This window comes from Scyliorhinus torazame, chromosome 13 (genome assembly GCF_047496885.1).
Source record: "Scyliorhinus torazame isolate Kashiwa2021f chromosome 13, sScyTor2.1, whole genome shotgun sequence".
Taxonomy (NCBI): domain Eukaryota; kingdom Metazoa; phylum Chordata; class Chondrichthyes; order Carcharhiniformes; family Scyliorhinidae; genus Scyliorhinus; species Scyliorhinus torazame.
This window is the reverse complement of record NC_092719.1, coordinates 98,931,182-98,955,835: the sequence shown is the minus strand read 5'-3', so window position 1 is coordinate 98,955,835 and position 24,654 is coordinate 98,931,182. Positions and strand designations below refer to the sequence as shown.

Below are 24,654 nucleotides of genomic sequence, written 5' to 3'. Positions count from 1 at the left end.
TTTCCACGGCCTTCTTTAAGCCTAGCAGTGGCTTGGTGAGTAATTTACATTGAATCAACGTATTATTCACACCACAGGTTAATCTGTCCACAGCGTTTTGGGAAGAGAAGATCCATAACCCTCAAAATCCAGCCAGTTTCCTCAGATGTGTGAAAAACCTGGATACACACTCTTTCAGCTGTGTTAAAATGGCACCATGGCACGATGACCGACGGCTTGGGGTCGTAATGGTCCGCTATTAACCTGACCAACTCCTCAAATGACTTTGTGTTGGGGGAAAAGCGGGGTACGTTAGGCTTTCGATTACACTGAAGGTGGGCCCTCCACAGCAGTCAACAGTATCACTGTCTGGTCCTTGTCACCATTTACAATGTGAGCCCTGAAAAGGTATGTTCGCCGTATTGCGTCCATTCTTCTCTGCTCGCATCAAACACATCCAATCTCCTGAAGAGTGACATTTTGAAAGTAAAGCAAACCTTTCCCCAATGGTTCTTAGAGATGGCCTGGTTTCTAATGATTAGTGGCGCTGTCTGCAGCACAGAGCAGTCCACATGTGAAGCATAAAGGAACTGGTTATTTATTTTAGAAGTAGCTATTAACATGATGTGCACAGGTCCCAGTCAGGATCTCTCTGCTAGCCTCCCACTCGGGCTGAGTTTATACACAAAGAACAAACAGGGCAGCACGGTTGCGCCGAGGTCCCAGGTTCAATCCCGGCTCTGGGTCACTGTCCGTGTGCAGTTTGCACATTCTCCCCGTGTTTGCTTAGGTTTCGCCCCCACAACCCAAAGATGTGCAGGGTAGGTGGATTGGCCACACTAAATTGCCCCTTCATTGGAAAAAATGAATGGGTACTCTAAATTAAAAAAAAACAAAGAACAAAGAACAATGCAGCACAGGAACAGGCCCTTCGGCCCTCCAAGCCTGCGCAGACCATGGTACCTGTCTAAACTAAAACTGTCGGCACTTCCGGAGTCCGTATTCTTCCATTCCCATCCTATTCATATATTTGTCTAGATGCCCCTTAAATGCCACTATTGTACCTGTTCCCACCACCTCCCCAGGCAGCGCGTTCCATATATTTACCACCCTCTGTGTAAAGAAACGTGCCTCGCACATCAGTTCTAAACTTTTCCCCACGCACTTTAAACCTATGTCCCTTAGTACTTGACTCTCCTACCCTAGGAAAGAGCATCTGACTATCCACTCTGTCCATGCCACCCATAACCCTGGAGACCTCTGTCAGGTCATCTATCAACCTCCGTCATTCCAGTGAAAACTGACTGAGTTTATCTAACCTCTCGTCATAGCTAATGCCCTCCATACCAGGCAACATCCGAGCAAACCGCTTCTGTACCCTCTCCAAAGCATCCACATCCATCTGCTAGTGTGGAGACCAGAATTGCACACAATATTCCAAATGAGGCCTAACGAACTGTGGTAGTATGTATTAGGTGTCATGTGGGACTGTGAAGCCGTGATGCTATTGGCTGACAGATCCCGGGTTCTGGTTGGCTGTTGACTCCTGGCTCCGGTCTGAAATCGGAGTATAAGAACCCGAGTTTCTCCCCGCCGCTCCATTCTGTTGCTGAACTGCTGGGGACAAGTCTCGCTTAATAAAGCCTCATCGACTTCATCTCTACTCGTCTCTCTCGTAAGTCATTGTGCGCTACAATTTATTAAGCGAGCTTAAAGGACTATGGAGCTCTGGATCGCCCCAGAATGCCTGCGGATCAGCCCCCACGCAGCGAACTCGGCAGCAGTTTTTAAACACTGGCAAGCTTGTTTTGAAGGCTACCTCCGAACGGCCCCCGGCTGGATCACAGAAGACCAGAAAATGCAGGTCCTGCATTTGAGGGTAAGCCCGGAAATTTACCCTCTCATAGAAGACGCAGAGGATTACCCGACGGCGCTCGCAGCACTGAAGAGCATTTACGTTCGCCCCGTGAACCAGGTCTACGTACGCTACCAACTCGCAACGAGACGGCAAAGTCCCGGAGAATCGTTAGAGGAATTCTACGCCGCGTTGCTAATTTTGGGACGGGGCTGCACCTGCCCGCCGGTGAACGCGATTGAACACACGGACATGCTAATTCGCGATGTGTTTGTGGCAGGTATGAACTCTCCCCAAATCCGCCAAAGACTTTTAGAAAAAGAGTCGCTAGGACTCTCAGAGGCACGGGCCATTGCAGCTTCCCTAGATGTGGCCTCGCAAAACGCCCGCGCCTACGGCCCGACCGCGCGGCAGCCCCTTGGGCTCCGTGGACCCCCGTCGCGACAACCCCCCCCCCTCCCTCACAGGCTTGCGCGGTTAAAGCGCCAGATCATCCCGGGGGGGCCCGCTGCTAGTTCTGTGGGCAAGCGAAACACCCCCGGCAGCGCTGCCCGGCCCGCGCAGCTATTTGCAAAAGCTGCGGCAAGAAGGGCCATTGCGCGGCTGTGTGCCGGTCCCGGGGGGCCGCCGCAATCCCCGGAGAAGAACGAGCCCAGCGCATCCCAAACGCTCCCCAACCCCCCCAGCGCCCCATGTGCGTCCCGAGGGCGCCGCCTTTTTGAGTCCCGGCCACCACGAGGGGGGGATGGGCGCCATCATCTTGTGACTCCCCAGCCACGTGCGATTCATGGGGGCGGCCATTTTGTCCACCCCCGACCACGTGCGATCCATGGGGGCGGCCATTTTGTCCACCCCCGGCCGCGTGCGATTCATGGACACCGCCATCTTGGATGACAACAAAGGACCCCAGCATCGACGGCTCCACGGGGTCCGAAGAAGACGCCGAGACACTACGACCACGACTGGCTTCGGTGACGCTGGATCAATCACGGCCCCGGACGCTCCAGACGACGACAACAACGGTGCTGATCAACGGACACGAGACATCATGCCTGATCGACTCCGGGAGCACCGAAAGTTTCATTCACCCCGACACGGTGAGATGCTGTTTTCTGACCATCCATCCAAGTACACAAAAGATTTCCCTAGCTGCAGGATCCCACTCCGTAGAGATCAAAGGGTTCTGCATCGCGAACCTAACGGTGCAAGGGAGGGAGTTTAAAAACTACAGGCTCTACGTCCTTCCCCAACTCTGCGCGCCCACATTACTGGGATTAGATTTCCAGTTTAACCTGCAGAGCCTAACATTTCAATTCGGCGGCCCAATACCCCCACTCACTATCTGCGGCCTCGCAACTCTCAAGGTTGAACCGCCGTCCTTGTTTGCAAACCTCACCCCGGATTGCAAACCCGTCGCCACTAGGAGCAGACGGTTCAGCGCCCAGGACCGGATATTTATTCGGTCTGAAGTCCAGCGGTTGCTGAAGGAAGGCATAATCCAGGCCAGCAATAGTCCCTGGAGAGCCCAGGTGGTAGTAGTAAAGACCGGGGAAAAGCAAAGGATGGTCATAGACTATAGCCAGACCATCAACAGGTACACACAGCTAGATGCGTACCCTCTCCCCCGCATATCCGACATGGTAAATCGGATTGCCCAGTATAAGGTCTTGTCCACCGTGGACCTCAAGTCCGCCTACCACCAGCTCCCCATCCGCCCAGGTGACCGCAAGTACACAGCCTTCGAGGCAGACGGGCGTCTATACCACTTCCTAAGGGTCCCATTTGGTGTCACGAACGGGGTCTCGGTCTTCCAACGGGAGATGGACCGAATGGTTGACCAGCACGGGTTACAGGCCACGTTCCCGTATCTCGACAACGTAACCATCTGCGGCCACGATCTGCAGGACCACGACGCCAACCTCCAAAAATTCCTCCAGACCGCTAACGCCTTGAACCTCACATACAACGAGGAAAAGTGCGTTTTTAGCACAAACCGGTTGGCCATCCTGGGATACGTAGTGCACAATGGGATAATAGGCCCCAACCCCGAACGCATGCGCCCCCTCATGGAATTTCCCCTCCCCCACTGCTCCAAAGCCCTGAAACGTTGCCTGGGGTTCTTTTCATATTACGCCCAGTGGGTCCCCCAGTATGCAGACAAGGCCCGCCCGCTAATACAGACCACTACCTTCCCCCTGTCGACAGAGGCTCGCCAGGCCTTCAGCCGCATCAAAGCGGATATCGCAAAGGCCACGATGCGCGCCATCGACGAGTCCCTCCCCTTCCAGGTCGAGAGCGACGCCTCCGACGTAGCTCTGGCGGCCACCCTTAACCAAGCGGGCAGACCCGTGGCCTTTTTCTCCCGGACCCTCCACGCCTCAGAAATCCGTCACTCCTCAGTGGAAAAGGAAGCCCAAGCCATAGTGGAAGCTGTGCGACATTGGAGGCATTACCTGGCCGGCAGGAGATTCACTCTCCTCACCGACCAACGGTCGGTAGCCTTCATGTTCGATAATGCACAGCGGGACAAAATTAAAAATGACAAGATCTTAAGGTGGAGGATTGAGCTCTCCACCTTCAACTACGAGATCTTGTACCGTCCTGGAAAGCTGAACGAGCCGTCCGATGCCCTATCCCGCGGCACATGTGCCAACGCACAAATAGACCGTCTCCAAGCCCTCCACGAGGACTTCTGCCACCCGGGGGTCACTCGGTTCTACCATTTTATAAAGTCCAGCAACCTCCCCTACTCTGTGGAGGAGGCCCGTACAGTCACCAGGAACTGCCACATCAGCGCGGAGTGCAAACCGCACTTTTTCAGGCCGGATAGAGCGCACCTGATCAAGGCTTCCCGCCCCTTTGAATGCCTCAGTCTGGATTTCAAAGGGCCCCTCCCCTCCACCGACCGCAACACATACTTCCTGAACGTGGTGGACGAGTACTCCCGTTTCCCCTTCGCCATCCCCTGCCCCGACATGACAGCGGCCACAGTCATTAAAGCCCTTGGCACCATATTCACTCTGTTCGGTTGCCTCGCATATATCCATAGCGACAGGGAGTCCTCCTTCATGAGTGACGAGCTGCGCCAGTTCCTGCTCAGCAAGGGCATAGCCTCGAGCAGGACGACCAGCTACAACCCCCGGGGGAACGGGCAAGTAGAGAGGGAGAACGGCACAGTCTGGAAGACCGTCCTACTGGCCCTACGGTCCAGGGATCTCCCAGTTTCCCGGTGGCAGGAGGTCCTCCCGGACGCTCTCCACTCCCTCCGGTCGCTGCTGTGTACCGCCACTAACCAAACGCCTCATGAGCGCCTCCTTGTCTTCCCCAGGAAGTCCTCCTCCGGAACGTCGCTGCCGACCTGGCTGGCGGCCCCAGGACCCATCTTGCTCCGGAAACATGTGCAGGCGCACAAGTCGGACCCGTTGGTCGAGAGGGTTCACCTCCTCCACGCGAACCCGCAGTACGCCTACGTGGCGTACCCCGACGGCCGACAGGACACGGTCTCCCTGCGAGACCTGGTGCCCGCCGGCAACACACACACCCCCCCGACACCGATCATCCCCTCCCTGCCACCGGCGCACCCCGCGACCGCCCCCTTCCCGGGAGGATCGGTCCTCCTCCCGTGTCCGCGCAGGAGTGAAACAGGAACAAACACCGAAACGCTCCCGGAGACGACAACGCCGGAACAAGCACCTGCACCACCACCGGGGCTGAGGCGATCGACGAGGAAGACCAGACCGCCCGCTCGACTCGTGGCATCGGCGTGACATCAAGAATGTTGTTGGACTGGAACAAAAAACTTTTCTCTTACTAATATTGTAAATAGTTTCACAAACCTTGTACATAGCCCAGTGTAGGGCTAAAACTGTAATGACATGCCCAAAATATTTCCTCCCAGGACAAGCCTTGTAAACCCCTACCACCATGCGAACCACCACCCCGCCGGGTTCATTTTTAACAAGGGGTGAATGTGGTAGTATGTATTAGGGGTCATGTGGGACTGTGAAGCCGTGATGCTATTGGCTGACAGATCCCGGGTCCTGGTTGGCTGTTGACTCCTGGCTCCGCCCTGAAGGCGGAGTATAAGAACCCGAGCTTCTCCCCGCCGCTCCATTCTGTTGCTGAACTGCTGGGGACAAGTCTCGCTTAATAAAGCCTCATCGACTTCATCTCTACTCGTCTCTCTCGTAAGTCATTGTGCGCTACATCAACGTCTTGTACAACTGCAACATGACTTGCCAATTTTTATATTCAGTACCCCAATCTATGAAGGCCACCATGCCGTATGCCTTCTTGACCACCTTATCCACATGCGTTATTACTTTCAGTGATCGGTGGACATGCACGCCCAGATCTCTCTGCCTGTCAATACTCGCAAGAGTTCTACCATTTACTGTGTAATTCCTACATGCATTGGACCTTCCAAAGTGCATTACCTCACGCTTGTCTGGATTAAACGCCATCTGCCATTTCTCCACCCAAGACTTCAACCAGATTATATCCTGCTGTATCCTCTGACAATCCTCTTCACTATCTTCAAATCCAGCAATATTTGTGTCATCTGCGAACTTACTAATTAGACCAGCTACATTTTCTTCCAAATCATTTGTATACACCATGAACAACAAAGGCCCCAGAACTGGTCCCTGTGGAATACCGCTAATCACAGCCTTCCATTCAAAAAAGCACCCTTTTACTCCTACCTCTCTTCTGTGCCCAAGCCAGTTCTGTATCCAACTTGCCAGCTCTCCTCTGATGCCATGTGACTTCACCTTATGTACCAGTCTACCATGAGGTACCTTGTCAAAGGCTTTACTGAAGTCCATATACACAACATCTACTTTCTTTCCCTCGTCTATCATTTTTGTCACTTACTCCTCGCAAAATTCGGTCAAATTAGAAATCAGTGAGGCACGACCTCCCCTTCACAAAACCATGCTGTCCATCACTAATGATCGAGGTAAGGGAGACCACCAGTGTCCTTGCTGACTTCACCTGCGGGAAGTGCAGCCATCTCCAGCTCCTCACAGACCGTGTTAGGGAACGGGAGCTGGAGCTGGATGAACTGAGGATCATTCGGGAAGCTGAGGGGGTGATAGATAGAAGCTACAGGGACATAGTTACACCTGAGAACAAAGGTAGCTGGGTAACAGTTAGAGGTGGGAAGAGGAGGAAGCAGTCAGTGCAGGGAACCCCTGTGGTTGTTGCTCTCAACAATAAGTAAACCGCTTTGGATACTGTTGGGGGGGATTACCTAGCAGGGGTAGGCTGCAGTGACTGGGTCTCTGGCACGAGGTCCGGCTCTGGGGGTCAGAAGGGAAGGGGGAGATTAGGACAGCACTAGTTATAGGGGACTCACTAGTTAGAGGTACAGACAGGCGGTTCTGTGGGCACGGGCGAGACTCTCGGATGGTTTGTTGCCACCCGGGTGCCAGGGTCCATGATGTCTCGGATCGTGTCTTCAGGATCCTTAAGGGGGAGGATGAGCAGCCAAGTCGTGTGCACATTGGTACCAACGATGTAGGTAGCAAAGGGGTGTGGATGTAATAAATGAGTTTAGGGAGTTAGGCTAGAAGTTAGAAGCCAGGACAGACAGAGTTGTCATACAAAGAACAAAGAAATGTACAGCACAGGAACAGGCCCTTCGGCCCTCCAAGCCCGTGCCGACCATGCTGCCTGACTAAACTACAATCTTCTACACTTCCTGGGTCCGTATCCTTCTATTCCCATCCTATTCATATATTTGTCAAGATGCCCCTTAAATGTCCCTATCGTCCCCGCTTCCACTACCTCCTCCGGTAGCGAGTTCCAGGCACCCACTACCCTCTGCGTAAAAAACTTGCCTCGTACATCTACTCTAAACCTTGCCCCTCTCACCTTAAACCTATGCCCCCTAGTAATTGACCCCTCTACCCTGGGGAAAAGCCTCTGACTATCCACTCTGTCTATGCCCCTCATAATTTTGTATACCTCTATCAGGTCTCCCCTCAACCTCCTTCGTTCCAGTGAGAACAAACCGAGTTTATTCAACCGCTCCTCATAGTTAATGCCCTCCATAGCAGGCAAGATTCTGGTAAATCTCTTCTGCACCCTCTCTAAAGCCTCCACATCCTTCTGGTAGTGTGGCGACCAGAATTGAACACTATACTCCAAGTGTGGCCTAACTAAGGTTCTATACAGCTGCAACATGACTTGCCAATTCTTATACTCAATGCCCCGGCTAATGAAGGCAAGCATGCCGTATGCCTTCTTGGCTACCTTCTCCACCTGTGTTGCCCCTTTCAATGACCTGTGGACCTGTACTCCTAGATCTCTTTGACTTTCAATACTCTTGAGGGTTCTACCATTCACTGTATATTCCCTACCTGCATTAGACCTTCCAAAATGCATTACCTCACATTTGTCCGGATTAAACTCCATCTGCCATCTCTCCGCCCAAGTCTCCAGACAATCTAAATCCTGCTCTATCCTTCGACAGTCCTCATCGCTATCCGCAATTCCACCAACCTTTGTGTCGTCTGCAAACTTACTAATCAGACCAGTTACATTTTCCTCCAAATCATTTATATATACTACAAAGAGCAAAGGTCCCAGCACTGATCCCTGTGGAACACCACTGGTCACAGCCCTCCAATTAGAAAAGCATCCTTCCATTGCTACTCTCTGCCTTCTATGGCCTAGCCAGTTCTGTATCCACCTTGCCAGCTCACCCCTGACCCCGTGTGACTTCACCTTTTGTACTAGTCTACCATGAGGGACCTTGTCAAAGGCCTTACTGAAGTCCATATAGACAACATCTACTGCCCTACCTGCATCAATCATCTTAGTGACCTCCTCGAAAAACTCTATCAAGTTAGTGAGACATGACCTCCCCTTCACAAAACCGTGCTGCCCCTCACTAATACGTCCATTTGCTTCCAAATGGGAGTAGATCCTGTCTCGAAGAATTCTCTCCAGTAATTTCCCTACCACTGAAGTAAGGCTCACCGGCCTGTAGTTCCCGGGATTATCCTTGCTACCCTTCTTAAACAGAGGAACAACATTGGCTATTCTCCAGTCCTCCGGGACATCCCCTGAAGACAGCGAGGATCCAAAGATTTCTGTCAAGGTCTCAGCAATTTCCTCTCCAGCCTCCTTCAGTATTCTGGGGTAGATCCCATCAGGCCCTGGGGACTTATCTACCTTAATATTTTTTAAGACACCCAACACCTCGTCTTTTTGGATCACAATGTGACCTAGGCTATCTACACCCCCTTCTCCAGACTCAACATCTACCAATTCCTTCTCTTTGGTGAATACTGATGCAAAGTATTCATTTAGTACCTCGCCCATTTCCTCTGGCTCCACACATATATTCCCTTGCCTATCCTTCAGTGGGCCAACCCTTTCCCTGGCTACGCTCTTGCTTTTTATGTACGTGTAAAAAGCCTTGGGATTTTCCTTAACCCTATTTGCCAATGACTTTTCGTGACCCCTTCTAGCCCTCCTGACTCCTTGCTTAAGTTCCTTCCTACTTTCCTTATATTTCCTGGTTTGTTGCCGGTGCCATGTGACAGCAAGGCTAGGAATAGGGAGAGAGTGCAGCTGAACACGTGGCTGCAGGAATGGTGTAGGAGGGAGGGCTTTCTGGGGAAGGTGGGACCTGTACAAGCAGGACGGGTTGCATCTGAACCAGAGGGGCACCAATACCCTGGGAGGGAGGTTTGCTAGTACTCTTCGGGAGGGTTTAAACTAATTTGGCAGGGGAATGGGAACCGGATTTGTAGTCCACAACTAAGCTAGCCGATATTCAGGATGCCAAAGCGTTTAGTGAGGCAGTGGGGAAGGGAACACTGACAAAGGAGAGTACTTGCAGGCACGGCGATGGGTTGAAGTGTGTATACTTCAACGCAAGAAGCATCAGGAATAAGGTGGGTGAACTTAAGTCATGGATCGGTACTTGGGACTACGATGTTGTGGCCATCACGGAAACTTGGATAGAAGAGGGGCAGAAATGGTTGTTGGAGGTTCCTGGTTACAGATGTTTCAATAAGATTAGGGAGGGTGGTAAAGGGGGTGGGGTTGCATTGTTAATTAGAGATTGTAGAACAGCTGCAGGAAGGCAGTTCGAGGAGTATCTGCCTACTGAGGTAGTATGGGTTGAAGTCAGAAATAGGAAAGGAGCAGTCACCTTGTTGGGAGTTTACTATCGGCCCCCCAATACCAGCAGAGATGTGGCGGAACAGATAGGGAAACAGATTTTGGAAAGGTGCAGAAGTCACAGGGTAGTAGTCATGGGTGACTTAAACTTCCAAAATATTGAGTGGAAACTCTTTAGGTCAAATAGTTTGGATGGGTCGGTGTTTGTGCAGTGTGTCTAGGAAGCTTTTCTAACACAGTATATAGATTGTGCGACCAGAGGGGAGGCAATATTGGATTTGGTACTTGGTGATGAACCAGGGCAAGTGATAGATTTGTTAGTGGGGGAACATTTTGGAGACAGTGGCCACAACTCTGTGACTTTCACTTTAGTAATGGAGAGGGATAGGTGCGTGCAACAGGGCAAGGTTTAACAGGGGGAAGGGTAAATACGATGCTGTCAGGCAAGAACTGAAGTGCATAAGTTGGGAACGTAGGCTGTCAGGGAAGGACACAAGTGAAATGCGGAACTTGTTCAAGGAACAGATACTACGTGTCCTTGATATTATGTCCCTGTCAGGCAGGGAAGAGATGGTCGAGTGAGGGAACCATGGTTGACAAGAGAGGTTGAATGTCTTGTTAAGAGGGAAAAGGAGACTTATGTAAGGCTGAGGAAACAAGGTTCAGACAGGGATCTGGAGGGATACAAGATAGCCAGGAGGGAACAGAAGAAAGGGATTAGGAGAGCTGAGAGAGGGCATGAAAAATCTTTGGTCGGTAGGATCAAGGAAAACCAAAAAGGCCTTTTACACATAAGTGAGAAATATGAGAATGACTAGAGCGAGGGTAGGTCCGATCAAGGAAAGTAGCGGGAGATTGCGTATTGAGTCTGAAGAGATAGGAGAGGTCTTGAACGAGTACTTTTCTTCAGCACTTACGAATGAGAGGGGCCATATTGTTGGAGAGGACAGCGTGAAACAGACTGGTAAGCTCGAGGAAATACTTGTTAGGAAAGAAGATGTGTTGGGCATTTTGAAAAACTTGAGGATAGACAAGTCCCCCGGGCCTGACGGGATATATCCAAGGATTCTATGGGAAGCAAGAGATGAAATTGCAGAGCCGTTGGCAATGATCTTTTCGTCCTCACTGTCAACAGGGGTGGTACCAGGGGATTGGAGAGTGGTGAATGTCGTGCCCCTGTTCAAAAAAGGGAATAGGGATAACCCTGGGAATTACAGGCCAGTTAGTCTTACTTCGGTGGTAGACAAAGTAATGGAAAGGGTACTGAGGGATAGGATTTCTGAGCACCTGGAAATACACTGCTTGATTAGGGATAGTCAGCACGAATTTGTGAGGGGTAGGTCTTGCCTCACAAGTCTCACTGAATTCTTTGAGGAGGTGACCAAGCACATGGATGAAGGTAAAGCAGTGGATGTAGTGTACATGGATTTTAGTAAGGCTCCCCATGGTAGGCTTATGCAGAAAGTAAGAAGGCATGGGATAGTGGGAAATTTGGCCAGTTGGATAACGAACTGGCTAACTGATATAAGTCAGAGAGTGGTGGTGGATGGCAAATATTCAGCCTGGATCCCAGTTACCAGTGGCGTACCACAGGGATCAGTTCTGGGTCCTCTGCTGTTTGTGATTTTCATTAATGACTTGGATGAGGGAGTTGAAGGGTGGGTCAGTAAATTTGCAGACGATGCGAAGATTGGTGGAGTTGTGGATAGTGAGGAGGGCTGTTGTCGGCTGCAGAGAAACATAGGTAGGATGCAGAGCTGAGCTGAGTAGTGTCAGATGGAGTTTAACGCTGAAAAGTGTGAGGTTGTCCATTTTGGATGGACAAATATGAATGCGGAATACAGGGTTAATGGTAGGGTTCTTGGCAAAATGGAGGAGCAGAGAGATCTTGGGGTCTATGTTCATACATCTTTGAAAGTTGCCACTCAATTGGATAGAGCTGTGAAGAAGGCCTATGATGTGCTAGCATTCATTAGCAGTGGGATTGAATTTAAGAGCCGTGAGATGATGATGCAGCTGTACAAAACCTTGGTAAGGTCACATTTGGAATACTATGTGCAGTTCTGGCTGCCTCATTTTAGGAAGGATGTGGAAGCTTTGGAAAAGTTGCAACGGAGATTTACCAGGATGTTGCCTGGAATGGAGAGTAGGTCTTACGAGGAAAGGTTGCGGGTGCTAGGCCTTTTCTCATTAGAACGGAGAAGGATGAGGGGCGACTTGATAGAGGTTTATAAGATGATCAGGGGAATAGATAAAGTAGACCGTCAGAGACTTTTTCCCCGGGTGGAACAAACCATTACAAGGGGACATAAATTTAAGGTGAAAGGTGGAAGATATAGGAGGGATATCAGAGGTAGGTTCTTTACCCAGAGAGTAGTGGGGGCATGGAATGCACTGCCTGTGGAAGTAGTTGAGTCGGAAACATTAGGGACCTCCAAGCGGCTATTGGATAGGTACATGGATTACGGTAGAATGATGGGGTGTAGATTAATTTGTTCTTAATCTAGGACAAACGTTCGGCACAACATCGTGGGCCGAAGGGCCTGTTCTGTGCTGTGTTTTTTATGTTCTATGTTCTAATAAGTCCATTTGTTTCCAAATGTGAGTAAATCCTATCTCTAAGGATCTTTTCCAATAATTTCCCTACCACTGACGTAAGGCTCACCGACCTATAATTTCCTGGATTATCCCTGCTGCACTTCTTAAACAATGGAACAACATTGGCTACTCTCCAGTCCTCTGGAACTTCACCTGTAGCCAATGAGGCTACAAAGATTACCGTCACGGCCCCAGAAATTTCCTCCCTTACCTCCCTCAGAATTCTGGGATAAATCCCATCAGGCCCTGGGGACTTATCTACTTTAATATAGAACACATAGTGTTCATTGCTATGCTGACGGGGCCCCCGCCCGTCAGCGGGGAAGCTTGTATTCAACGAGACTCACGGGGAGACTAATTGGTCTGATCCCATCGGTCTCATGCGAGTTATAACAGTTTGAAAGGATGAATGAGATATTGGGAAGATTTGGAAATGATTGTAGTACATTGGAGTATATTGTATAATGCAGATGGCCCTGGACAAAGCCAATAAATGACTGGAGGCCCAGGAGGCAACAATTAAAGATCTGGAAAGGGCTGCAATGGACCAGAGCAATTGGATCGTCAACCTAGAAAAGGAGATGGCAAGGCTGCTTGCAACACAAGGCAACCTGAGAGGAAAGGTTGAGGCGGCAGAACCTGCGAATCGTGGGCCTACCAGAGGGGATCGCCGGTAGGAACCCCACAGACTATGTGGCACAAATGCTGGGAAACCTGTTGGGAAGGACATTCAACTTCGTCAGCCGACCAGGAATCAACAGAGCGCACCGGTCGCTCCAGCCAAAGTCCAAAACCGGGGAACAGCCGAGGATGATAATTGCAAAAATGCGCCGGTATCAGGACCGGGAGAGAACCCTGTGCTGGGCCAGGCAGTCCAGAAACTGCAGCTGGGAAGGTCACCAGGTTACCCAGCATTTGGGTCACAGGATCCGGATCTATCAGGACATTGGGTCTGACCTGGCCAATTGCCAGGCTGAATTTAATAAAGTGAAGGCCGCGCTGTACAGAAATGGCGAGAGATTCGGAATGCTGTACCCAGCCAAGCTCTGGGTCACGTATCAAGGTGGGGAGCACTTTTCCATGGTCCCTGCGACACTGACACGTTCATCGCAGAGAATGGCCCGGAGAAGCAGCAGCAGGGGCAGCGATGAAGAGACTGCAGAATGAGACTCTTACAACAAAATGTTTTAACAAAAAGAGTCTTCTCCCTTGTACAGCCAACATCGCCACAGAGACCGCTTTACACGGGAGAACACTGCCTCGTTTTGGAGATGAGACCGGTAAGAGAGGGAAGGATGATCTAAGTACAGCTAAGCACAGGGTAAGGTGGAAGAAATGGTGGACAGGGAGACCAGAGATCAGACAATGGGAAGAAGTGGAACAACGCCCGGGAGGGGGGCACCACACTAGCAAGGTAGCTAGCTCCGGGATTCATGAGGAAGAAAGAGGCTGCGACGCGTCCCTAGCAAGGCGGAAGGTGCCTGGCAGTGGCGGGGGAGGGGCCTCAGATAACGGGCACGGAGGGGTAAACAGGGGGAGAGACAGGTGAAGGGGGGGATTTATCTACGGATGGGGGGGGAAAGAAGATCGGGGGGGAGAAGACACTGTAAGGGAAAAATAGGTTACGAAAGATGGAGAGCATTAAACTGGCTACAACAGGCCACACTTGGCGACTTGGAACAAAATGGTGTTGCAAGCAACAACTAAGGAAGGTCCCTGGACAAAGAGAAACGCCGGAGTGCAGGGGCTCATCCACATGGTGAACTCACAGTTGGCGGCCTTGTTGGATGCCCTCCTGGACAAAGGGAAATGCCGGAGTGCAGGGGCTCATCCACATGGTGAACTCACAGTTGGTGGCCATGTTGGATGACCCCCTGGACAAAGGGAAACCCTGGAGCGCAGGGGCCCAACCTCATGGGGAGAACAGTGACCACGGCTACCTTGGACGGCCCCCTAACAAATGGAAACCAGGTAAGTATGGTTGATCCCATCAAGATAGTCACCTGCAAAGTTAGGGGACTTAAGAGTCTTCACCCACCTGAAAAACATGAAAGCCAACATAGAGACGCACCTGAGGGAGAAGGACCAACTGGGTGTAAGGAAGGGCTGGGTGGAACAGACGTGCCATTCCTGCTACGGGACGAGGGCCAGGGGGGTAGCCATTTTGCTAAATAAGGGGATGATGTTCATGGCGACAAAGAAGGTTACAGACTCAGGGTGATAGTACGTTGGAATTTCTGTTTCATGCCGAAAATAGTCATAACGTTTTACATTACCCTGCCAGTGAAGTGGGAACCTTGGTCTGACTCAATGCTGCGTGGAAGACTCCAACGCGTAAATATCTGTCGGGTTAAAATTTTAACGGTGGCTTTTGCTGTGTTTGAACGTGTGGGGAATGCTGCAACCCATTTTGTAAAGGTGACCATAACAACCAGCACGTACATGAAACCGTTTCTGCAGGGGGGGGGGGAAGGGACCAATGTAATCGATTTGCAGATTTGTCCAGGGGCCTTCTGCAGGTCGGGTGTGTCTTAATTGTCCCTTCTTTGCATAATGTTCTGGATTGTTCTGAGCGCAAATGAGGCAATTCTCAACAGTGACATCAGTTCGGGCCACCAAAACAAAAATCTTAAATGGGCGATGGTGGTGTCTATTCCCTGATGTCCGTGTCCATCATGGAATTGGTAGATTAACTGGTTTCTGTCTTGGGTGGGGACCACATAAATTCCGTCTTTTAAAACTATTCCGTCCTGTATTGTGAGTGTGTCCTTCCATTTATCATAGGAGGCTGGGTAGGTGCCGTTCAGTACCTGTTTGAGGGAGTCGTCTACTTTCTGAGCTTGGGATAAATCTTCAATATTGGTTTGGGAAATCTGGATTGAATGCATCTGGTCATCTTCGTGTGGTTGCCAGAAGTGGCCATTGCGAGATCCAGCTTCAGCTAGGGTGTCTGCCTTGCGATTACCGTTTGGGGAGGTGCGGTGATGGCTCTTTACTTTAATGATGCCATATGTGTGGCCGGCGGCTTCTTTAAGAATGTGTTTCAGTAAAGGGGCAGAGGGCAGGGGTTTTCCATCGGCGGATACAGTACCTCGAGATTCCCATAGGGGAGGAATTCGGTCAAACTGTTGCAAACATGCAAGCTGTCTGAGTGTATGTCCGCAGGCTTTGGGAAGATATCTGGGTGATTAACTACGTAGGCTATGGCTGCGAGTTCTGCTGCTTGTGAACCTAAGTGGCCGGGTAATTTTAAAGATACCTCTTCTCGTGGGTGTCCCTGTGAATCCTCCATATAAATCCCGCATCCAGTGATTCTTACACCATCCTCAACAGCGGAGGAGCTGTCAACAGAGATTTTTACGGTGTCCCCTGTGTCTTGGGAACTTTGTGTATCACAGTTTACACGTGGTTGCCTTGTGGGGGGGGGGGGGGGGGGCTGCAATTATCTGGCATTCATGTGGGGTCCCTGTGTATTGCAAATTGTCTGCCAAAAACGTGTGGGTCTTGGTGCGTTTCACAGAAATATCCCTGCCTCATAGTAAGAGTGTCCAGCGAGCTGCTCTGATCTGGCTAACTGAACCACCTTTTAGTTTGCCATCTAACAAAAGTTGGGTGGGGGTGTGCTCGGTCACTGATCGTCACTAGATTGTTGTCACTGCACCACTCCACTAGGTTCTCTATCTCCCTCCTGTATTTTGATTCGCTGTTATTCGAGATCCGGCCCACTGTGATCGTATCGTCAGCAAACTTGGAGATGGAGTTGGAACCAAATTTTGTTCTAAGTTTCTAAACCTTTGTCTGTAGGCTTCAGGCAATAGTTAATATGCACCTAAGATGGATATTTTCACCTCCTCATACGTCCCAGATACCTCCTCCGGTACTGATGCAAACACTTCACAACCCCTACCTACCAGCTTTGTTTGAATCAGTAACACCCACATGTCCTGTGGCCGTTTCATTTGCTGAGCCACCTTCTCAAATGAAATGAAAAAGTCTTCTACCTCCTTCTTGTCAAACCTTGGCAATGCTTGGACATATTTAAATAGACCCCCACCAAGCCCTCGACTTTGACGCTCTTTCTCTTTCTCCTCATCACTATCCTCAAACTGTACGTTTCCTTTAAATCCGCCAATCTTAACTGACTGTCATGTTTCATGGCCATTTTCCGAAGTTCAAACTCTCTCTCTCTTTCCTTTTTCTCTCTATCTTTTTCTCTTTCTTCTCTATCTCTTTCGTATTCAAGCTGCTTTAATTCTTTCTCATGTTCCATTTGTTTAATTTGTAACTGAATTTTTGCCATTTCTAACGAGTCAGACTATATCTGAGGCAATTTAAAATGCTTAGCCACTGCCATAATTACCTCATATTTTCGCATTTTGTCAGGTAATGTTAACTGCAATGTTTTTGCCAGATCTAACAGTCTGCTTTTAGTCTCTGTCCGTAAGGTACTGCATGTGACCATCTCCACCCGCAAAAACTTCTGAAAGAATCATTGCCCACAACACACTCCCTACTTAAACTGAAATACCACACCTGAAAAGCAACCACAATATGCTCACCCCTCACTGTCTTTAAGTTCACTAAGCCAATCCAATAGATAGACTTTTATCCCCCTCGAGCCCCCAACTTGTTATGAGCCAGGGTTTAGAGAACCCCAAAGTATACTATGGAGTTCACCTGACCCATGACTTTTACAATCTTGTGGTATGGGGAGCACACGCCCCACTCTACAGGTGTGGTACAGCAGAAATGGAAAAGTATTTTTTAAAGCAAAACAATGTTTATTCTATGAACTCAAGTTAACCTTTTTAAAACATACAGTGAACATCTTCGCAACCATCAATTCAAATACAACCCCCAAGGACTACAACACAAAGTAATCCTTAAACTTTCCTTTTGACGTCCATAAGACATTTTTAAAAAAACTTTTAACAGAAGCTCATCAGGTTTAAATTCACTACTGAGAACAGTTATCACTCTGAATTCACCAAATGATCAAGTGATAGTCTTTACGTGGCAGAGAGAACAACATTACACCTTCATTGGCTGGCTGCAGCTCCAACACTAAAATGAAACCAAAAAACACAGACACACCCAAGCTTTTCTCAAAGTGAAACTAAAAAGCAGAACCAGAGCTGAGCTCCACCCACACTCTGACACCACTGCAGTAACTTGAGCAGCCAAACATTTCTTAAAGTGACATTCTCATGACAGGGTGCAGGAACAGAGGGAGAGAGACAGAGCTGAGGGGGCAGGAATAGAGAGAAAGAGAGACAGAGCTCGGGGACAGGAACAGAGAGAGAGCTGAGGGCGCAGGAACAGAGAAAGAAAGAGATGATGATGCAGGGACAGAGAGAGAGAGAGCTGAGGTGCAGGAACAGAGAGAGAGAGCTGAGGGTGCAGGAACAGAGAGAGAGAGAGAGATACCATTTGGAGTCACAAAAGCTGAAATCTCCTTTGCCCTTTTGGATAAAGGTACCTGCCAGTAACCTTTGAGTATATCCAGTTTGGAGATAAAAGGGGATTGTCCCACCTTCTCAATGAAGTTCTCCAATCGTGGGATAGGATAAGAGTCCGTTCTTGTAACTGCATTAACCTTTCTATAGTCCACACACACTCGTTGGGTACTGACCGGTTTCGGTGCCAATACTATGGGTGAGCTCCATTGGCTGCAACCCACAGCCCTTCTCCAAGCTCACATCCACGTTATGTGGAGTGTGGTCAGAGATTACGTTTGCAGAGTATTCAACCCTTACTATCCCTGGAAGCACTGATTTCCCCACTACAAAGAACTCAATCCAGGTGTATACGTTCTGTGCCTGGGAGAAGAAGGAGAACTCCTTCTCCCGTGGGTGAGTGAACCTCTATGGGTCCGCTGCTCCCATCTGCTTCATGAATGTGCCGTGTTTTTTGGCCATATTAGAGGTCCTCCCTTTTTTGGGGTTTGACCTGTCTGTCCGTGGGTCCTGTACACAGTTAAAGTCACCCTCCATGATAGGTTGGTCTGTGTCAATGTCGGGAATTTCCACCATGGTCTTCTTTTTAAACTCAAGACTAGGACCACCACTGGTGCCCCGTCCAGGGCACCGCTGACCATGACGTACCATCCCCCTGGGTCCATAACCGTCCTTACCACAGTAAACATCATCCTTTTATTTAACAGTATGGCTAACCCCCTCCCCCACTGCTCTCATCCCGTAGCAGGAATGGTACGTCTGTCCCACCCAGCCCTTCCTTACCCGCAGGCAGTCCTTCTCCCTCAGGTGCGTCTCTTGGAGGAAGACTATGTTGGCTTTCATACTTTTCAGGTGGGCGAAGACTTTGGATCTTTTCATGGTCCATTAAGTCCCCTAACGTTCCAGGTGACTATCCTGATGGGAGGTTTCTGCCCCCCCCCCCCTTCCTGCGGGATCAACCATACTTACCTGTGGATGCGCCCCTGCACTCTGGGGTTTCCCTTTGCTAGGGGGCAGTCCAAAGTGGTTTGCTTGCGGTGTCTTCATGTTCCAAGTCACCACGTGTGGCCTGTTGTAGCCAGCCTAATGCCCTTACTACCCTTGTCCCGAATATTCCCTGACGATTCTTCCACACACCCTCCTCTCCTCCTCTTTTGTTACTGTTTCCACCTTACTTCCCGAGTCCCATTTACTCCCCTGAGTGTCCCCCCCATTTGTGTTGTGTACCCCTCCCTCCCAGTTGCCAGGTGCTCTTTCCCCTGAGGGAGACATGCCGCGGGCCCCTCTCGCTCGTACCGCCTGCCGCTAGCTTTCCCACTCATGTGGTGGCCCCTTTCCTGGGGTAGGCTATGTGTCTACTCCACCCACTATCTGATTTCCCCTCTTGCCATCCTCTTCACCCTCGGCTGTGCTCCGCTGCCCTCGCACCTTCCTTCCTATGCTTTTGTTCCTGTCTTCAAAGCGAGGCAGTGCAGTCCCACGCAAAGTGTCTCTCTGATTGATTGAAGTCCCTTCGGGTGATCTTCTCACCATTGTCTCTGCTGCTGCTTTTCCAGCCCGTTTTCCAGGACAAATTTGTCCGTGTCCGCAGGGGTCATGAAGAAAAGCTCCCTGCCCTGGAATGTGACCCAATATTTAGCCTAGTACAGCATCCCAAATTTGACTTCGATTTTATACAGGGCCACCTTCAACGGTGCTTGGCCAGGTCCGCCCCACCGTCTAGGTAAATCCTGATCTGGTGTCCTTCCCAGCTGCAGATCCTTGTCTGCCTGGCCCAGCATAGGATCCTTTCCCATTTCATTTTGCCAATTATCTCCAGCCTTGGGTTTTGGCCGGAGCAACTGCTGGGCTCTGTCTGTTTCTGGCGCGATAGGGAAGCTGTCCCTTCCCACCAGGTTTCCCAGCATTTGGGCCACATAGTCTGTGGCATCTCTGCCTTCGATCCCTTCCGGCAGGCCCAGTATTCTTAAGTTTTGGCGCAGTGACCGGTTCTCCTCGTCCTCCATCTTCCTTTTTAGACTCTCCTGCGTCACGACCAACCTCGCTATTTCCAATTCCAGGGCAGTGATCCGGTTACTCTGGACTGTTGAGGCTTTTCCTAATTCTTTGATGGTGTTCCTCTGGGCCTCCAGTCATCTCTCTGCCTTGTCCAGGGCCTCCTGCATGATAGCCAGAGCCTTGGCGACTGCCACCCTGACCGCAGCCTGGATATCGGTCTTTGTCTCTTCCCTATGTTCTCTTAGTTCCCTGGAGAGGAACATCCTCGAACCACTCTCTGGTGAGGGGGAGCTCTGTGTGCCGTTTGCCGGTCCTTCTTGCTCTGGTGTGGCCGGCGCTTCATCACCTCGTGCATCGGCCGTCTCAGCTACTTGTTTCTGCTGATTTCTTCCACTTCTTGTCTCCTTATGGCCTCTGGAGTTTTCCCCTGTTTTAGCAGGCTATTTTGGGTTTGTAGGAGGAGAGCCACCTGATGTGCGACTACTCAGCATATCCCTGTCACTGGAAGTCCTATTCTATGATTCCACTGAGAGTTACGCTGTCCTGGCAAAGTGACAGGCCCACTCTCCCTGCTACACTGTGCAGAGATGGGAAACAATGACTTGGCTCCCCTCACACCCTGCTCCTTTGTCACCCCGGCGTTGGATGATGTTCTGGCAGATGTTTGCTTTGTCATCAGCTCCTTGTTGGAGGGCGTTTGTGTGGACCTTTTGATCGATCGTGACCCTGGCAGTCACTGGCTGAGCCCATTATGAGGCTGCAGGTCCTTTTGAAGGAGGCCTCATGGTTTGTTCTTCACGAGCTGTCATCCAATGTTTGCCTGAATGTACGTGCAGCCGAGAGTTACCAACAGGGCAGCCCAAATTTCTGCCAAACCGCAACTGAGGGGTAGGTGGATTGGCCACACCAAATTGCCACTTAGTGTTCAGGGATGTGTAGGTTAGGTGATGCAGTTGCGGGGATAGGGCAGGATGGGGCGGGGGAAATGAAAAGAAATGAAAATCGCTTATTGTCCCAAGTAGGCTTCAAATGAAGTTACTGTGAAAAGCCCCTAGTTGCCACATTCCGGCGCCTGTTCGGGGAGTCTGATACGGGAATTGAACCGTGCTGCTGGCCTGCCTTGGTCTGCTTTAAAAGCCAGCGATTTAGCCCTGTGCTAAACCAGTGCCTGGGTGGAATACTCATTTGAATGGTCGGTGCAGACTCGATGGGCCGAATGGCCTCCTTCTGCACTGTAGGGATTCTATGATTCTATGCTCGATGTCAGGATTTACCGACATTGAGAGGTTCTGTTGCACCCACAGCCAGCCCGCAGTGGCCCCCTTGCCAACGTGGGGTGTATGGCGTGCAGTCATTGATGGGATATGCTGCGATGGTGTTGTGAATTTATGAAGCTGGATTGTGGAGCCCAGTTTCACAGGCAGGATATTTCTGTGAGATTGTTCCGTCAGTCAATGAACATGGGTCCCCTTGAGCCTTCCTTCTCCTTGACCTGGTTATCATGGTGAATCAAACTGCCTGCTGCCACTGCGAATATCTTTCTCAGATTGCAGCTTTGCTGATGTGAAGCTGGGTAATTCAGGATTTTGTTTTCAGAACCAGTATTAACCTTGGGCTAGTTCGCTACAATAAAGTGGAGATATGTTTGATATGTGATGAGTGGGCTGGAGTTATTGAATATCATCACTGCCTCCCAGCAGTACAGTGAAGGGGACTGTCCCAGTTACTGCAGCTTACAGCGGGACACCAGTTAGCTCCTCATCCGTGTGACCAGAAGGGCTCCTGTCATTGTTTGGATTAATGAGCCTTTACCTATTGGTCTGTGCGGATGGGACTCCGGGAAATGTGTGCATATGTGAGGCCTGCCTTTGTTCACAGCTCACGAGGGTAGGGAGCATTTGGACGCTGCAAATAAGAAAGACATTGCTATTTCTGTTGATGAAGTCAGTGTGTGATGCACATCGCTGATTGTCAGGACTACCGTGAGGCTGATTCACCCTCCAGCACGCTCTTGCTCAGGGTGGAATCTGTGAAGACAGCAGCTTTCTCTGAGCTGTCTGCAACTCAGTGAGAAATTCATCATCAAACTGGAATTGTCATTCTCAGCAGCCCCAGGCTTTGCAGAGACTCTGCTTAGACTGACAGTGCGGAAAGGAGCTTTCCAGTCAGTTATTCCCTGTTTTTCTATCGAGGAACAACATGAATCCGAGTGGGGAAAGGCAAAAATTATCTCCATTTCGGATGTTAAAGATGCTGGAAAACTACAAGCCTTCAGTGAGCAGGATAGGTGAGTGCTGAAAGCGACAGTCTTTCAGTTACCCTTTCCCTCCGGGTTCTAATCACTTAAACATTTGCTCATTCGTCCAGTGAAATCTCATTTGGGGTGGGGACATTTGGTTCTGACTGTAGATTTCTGTGCTTTTTAAAAAACAACCTGTCAACATTAAATGAGGTGAAACATGATTCAGCATAACAATTGCTGAATGCTTCTTTGCCGATTTGCAAAGCTGTTAAAGTGTCGGCTGTGTGAGAGGAATGGCTTCAGAGAGAGACAGGGTGAGAGGGGGCAGACTGCAATAGGTTTAGGTCATGACAAGACAGACTGAAACTGAGTGCAGCAGCCATACCCACATCATTACTAAATGTAGCTCATTTGATCTGAGGTTAGTGCTCAATTATACACAGAATTTCTCAAAATAAAAATATAAAGTGTTTGTATTGGAATGGGAACGGATGGGTCCTGTCAATGTGTGATGTGTGGTCGCATGTTAATCAAGTTGCTGTTAAATAGTATGAGTGAGGTATATCCTTGGAAGAAAAGTACATCACTCCCAGCTCAAAAATGAAATATTCCTCATCTTATCACGGAAGGTTCACTTTTGACTGAAGGATGTTGGATTCTCCTCCAGATTTTCAGGTGTAAAATGGGCTCTTAAAGGGTGTTGCCTCAAAGAAACTGCACCAGAAGAAGCCTCGCCAAAAATAGACTGTTCTCTTTTAGGCCTGGTGTTACGGGAATCTGCTGCATGTAAATGTCATGAACAGGATGTATTTACTTCAGGGGGGAAATTCCGGAGCTCAGGGCCTTGGTAGCTAAAGGACCAGCCACCAATGGTGCAGTGATTAAAGTCAGGCAAATGCAAAAAATTCAAATGAGTGGAGCACAGATCTCTTGGGAGATTGTGGGGCTGGAGGAGACAGGGAGGGGCAAGGTCATAGAAGAATTTGAAAACCTAGATGAAGATTTTACACTAAGAGTGTTGCTCCACCAGGAACCAGTGTAGGTCAGTGAGCACAGTGTGATGGGTGAACAGGACTTGGGTAGGGACACGGACAGCAGTGTTGCGGCTGACCCCAAGCTTATGGAGGGAGGATGTGGGAGACTAGCCAGGAGTGTGGAGGTGATAAAGTCATACATGAGAGCAGAGCTGAGGCAGGGGCAAAGACAGACAATATTATGAAGCTGGAAGTAGGCAGCCTTGGTGATAAAGAGGATAGGAAGATGAGAACATGAGGAATAAGAGCAGGAGCAGATTATTCAGCCCATTGGGTCTGCTCTGCTATTCATTACTATTATGGCTCATCTTGGGCTTGAACTCCATTTCCTCTCCCTCCCCCCCACTCCCTGAGAGACTAAAATCTGTCTATTCCAGCCTTAAATATATTCAAGAATGGAACTTCCACACCCCTCTGGGCTGGAGAATTCTGAAGGTTCACAACCCTTTGAGTGAGGAAATTTCTCCTCATCTCAGTCCGAAATGATTGACCCTTTTATCCTGAGACTGTGCCCCGTGTTCTAGATTCTCCAACCTGGGGAACAGCCTCAGTTTCCACCCTCTCAAACCCCTTCAGAATATTGGAGGTTTCAATGAGATCACCTCTCATTCTTCTAAATTCCAGAAAATATCGACCCAATTTACTCAGCCTCTTGTCTTAGGACAATCCCCTCACCCCAGGGACCAATCAAGTTAACCTTTGCTGTAACCGCCTCCAATTAAAGTATTTCCTTCCTTAAATATGGAGATCAAAACTGCTCCGTTTTCCAGATGTGGTCTCACCAAATTGCGATTGCAGCAAGATTTCTTTATTCCCTTTGTGAAAGACCAGTGTGTCATTTGCTTTCCTCATTGCTTCCTGCAAAGGGGAGCTGGTGGTGTGCTGCAGTGCCACTGCGTGAGTAATCCAGAGGCCCAGGCTAATACTCTGGGGACGTGGGTTCAACTCCCACCACGGCAGCTGGTGGAATTTAAATTCAGTGAATAAATCTGGAATATAAAGCTAGTCTCAGTCGTGGTGACAGTGAAACTCTAACTGATCATGATAAAAACCATCTGGTTCACTGATATCCTTCAGGGAAGAAAATCTGCTGCTCTTACCTGGTCTGGTCTACTTATGATTCCAGACACACAGCAAAGTTGTTGACTTTTAAATGCCTCTAAAATGGTCCAGCAAGCCACTCAGTTCAAGGGAAATTGGGAATGGACAACAAATGCTGGCCTTGCCAACGGCACCCACATCCATATGAAAGTTTTGCATTCCTGTACTCCCAAGTCTCTCTCAGCATCACCATTTACAAGTTTCATGCCCTTTAAAATAATATTCTGCTTTTCTTTTCTTACAAACTTCCCA

At 49.7% G+C, this 24,654-nt stretch overlaps 1 protein-coding gene across 3 annotated transcripts in view; it reads left to right on the top strand.

Annotated features, from left to right (window-relative positions):
• Positions 1–24,654, top strand: part of LOC140388204 (cyclin-dependent kinase 16-like) — a 688,814-nt gene that overhangs the window by 94,914 nt on the left and 569,246 nt on the right. The window contains exon 1 of one of the 3 annotated variants that reach the window (XM_072471990.1): positions 21,653–22,312. The exons of the other annotated variants lie outside the window; for them this stretch is intronic. Coding sequence (XP_072328091.1) covers positions 22,225–22,312 — 88 coding nt within the window. The 5' untranslated portion in view covers positions 21,653–22,224. Of the gene's footprint in view, positions 1–21,652; positions 22,313–24,654 lie in introns of those variants that run through there. 3 annotated transcript variants of the gene reach the window in all.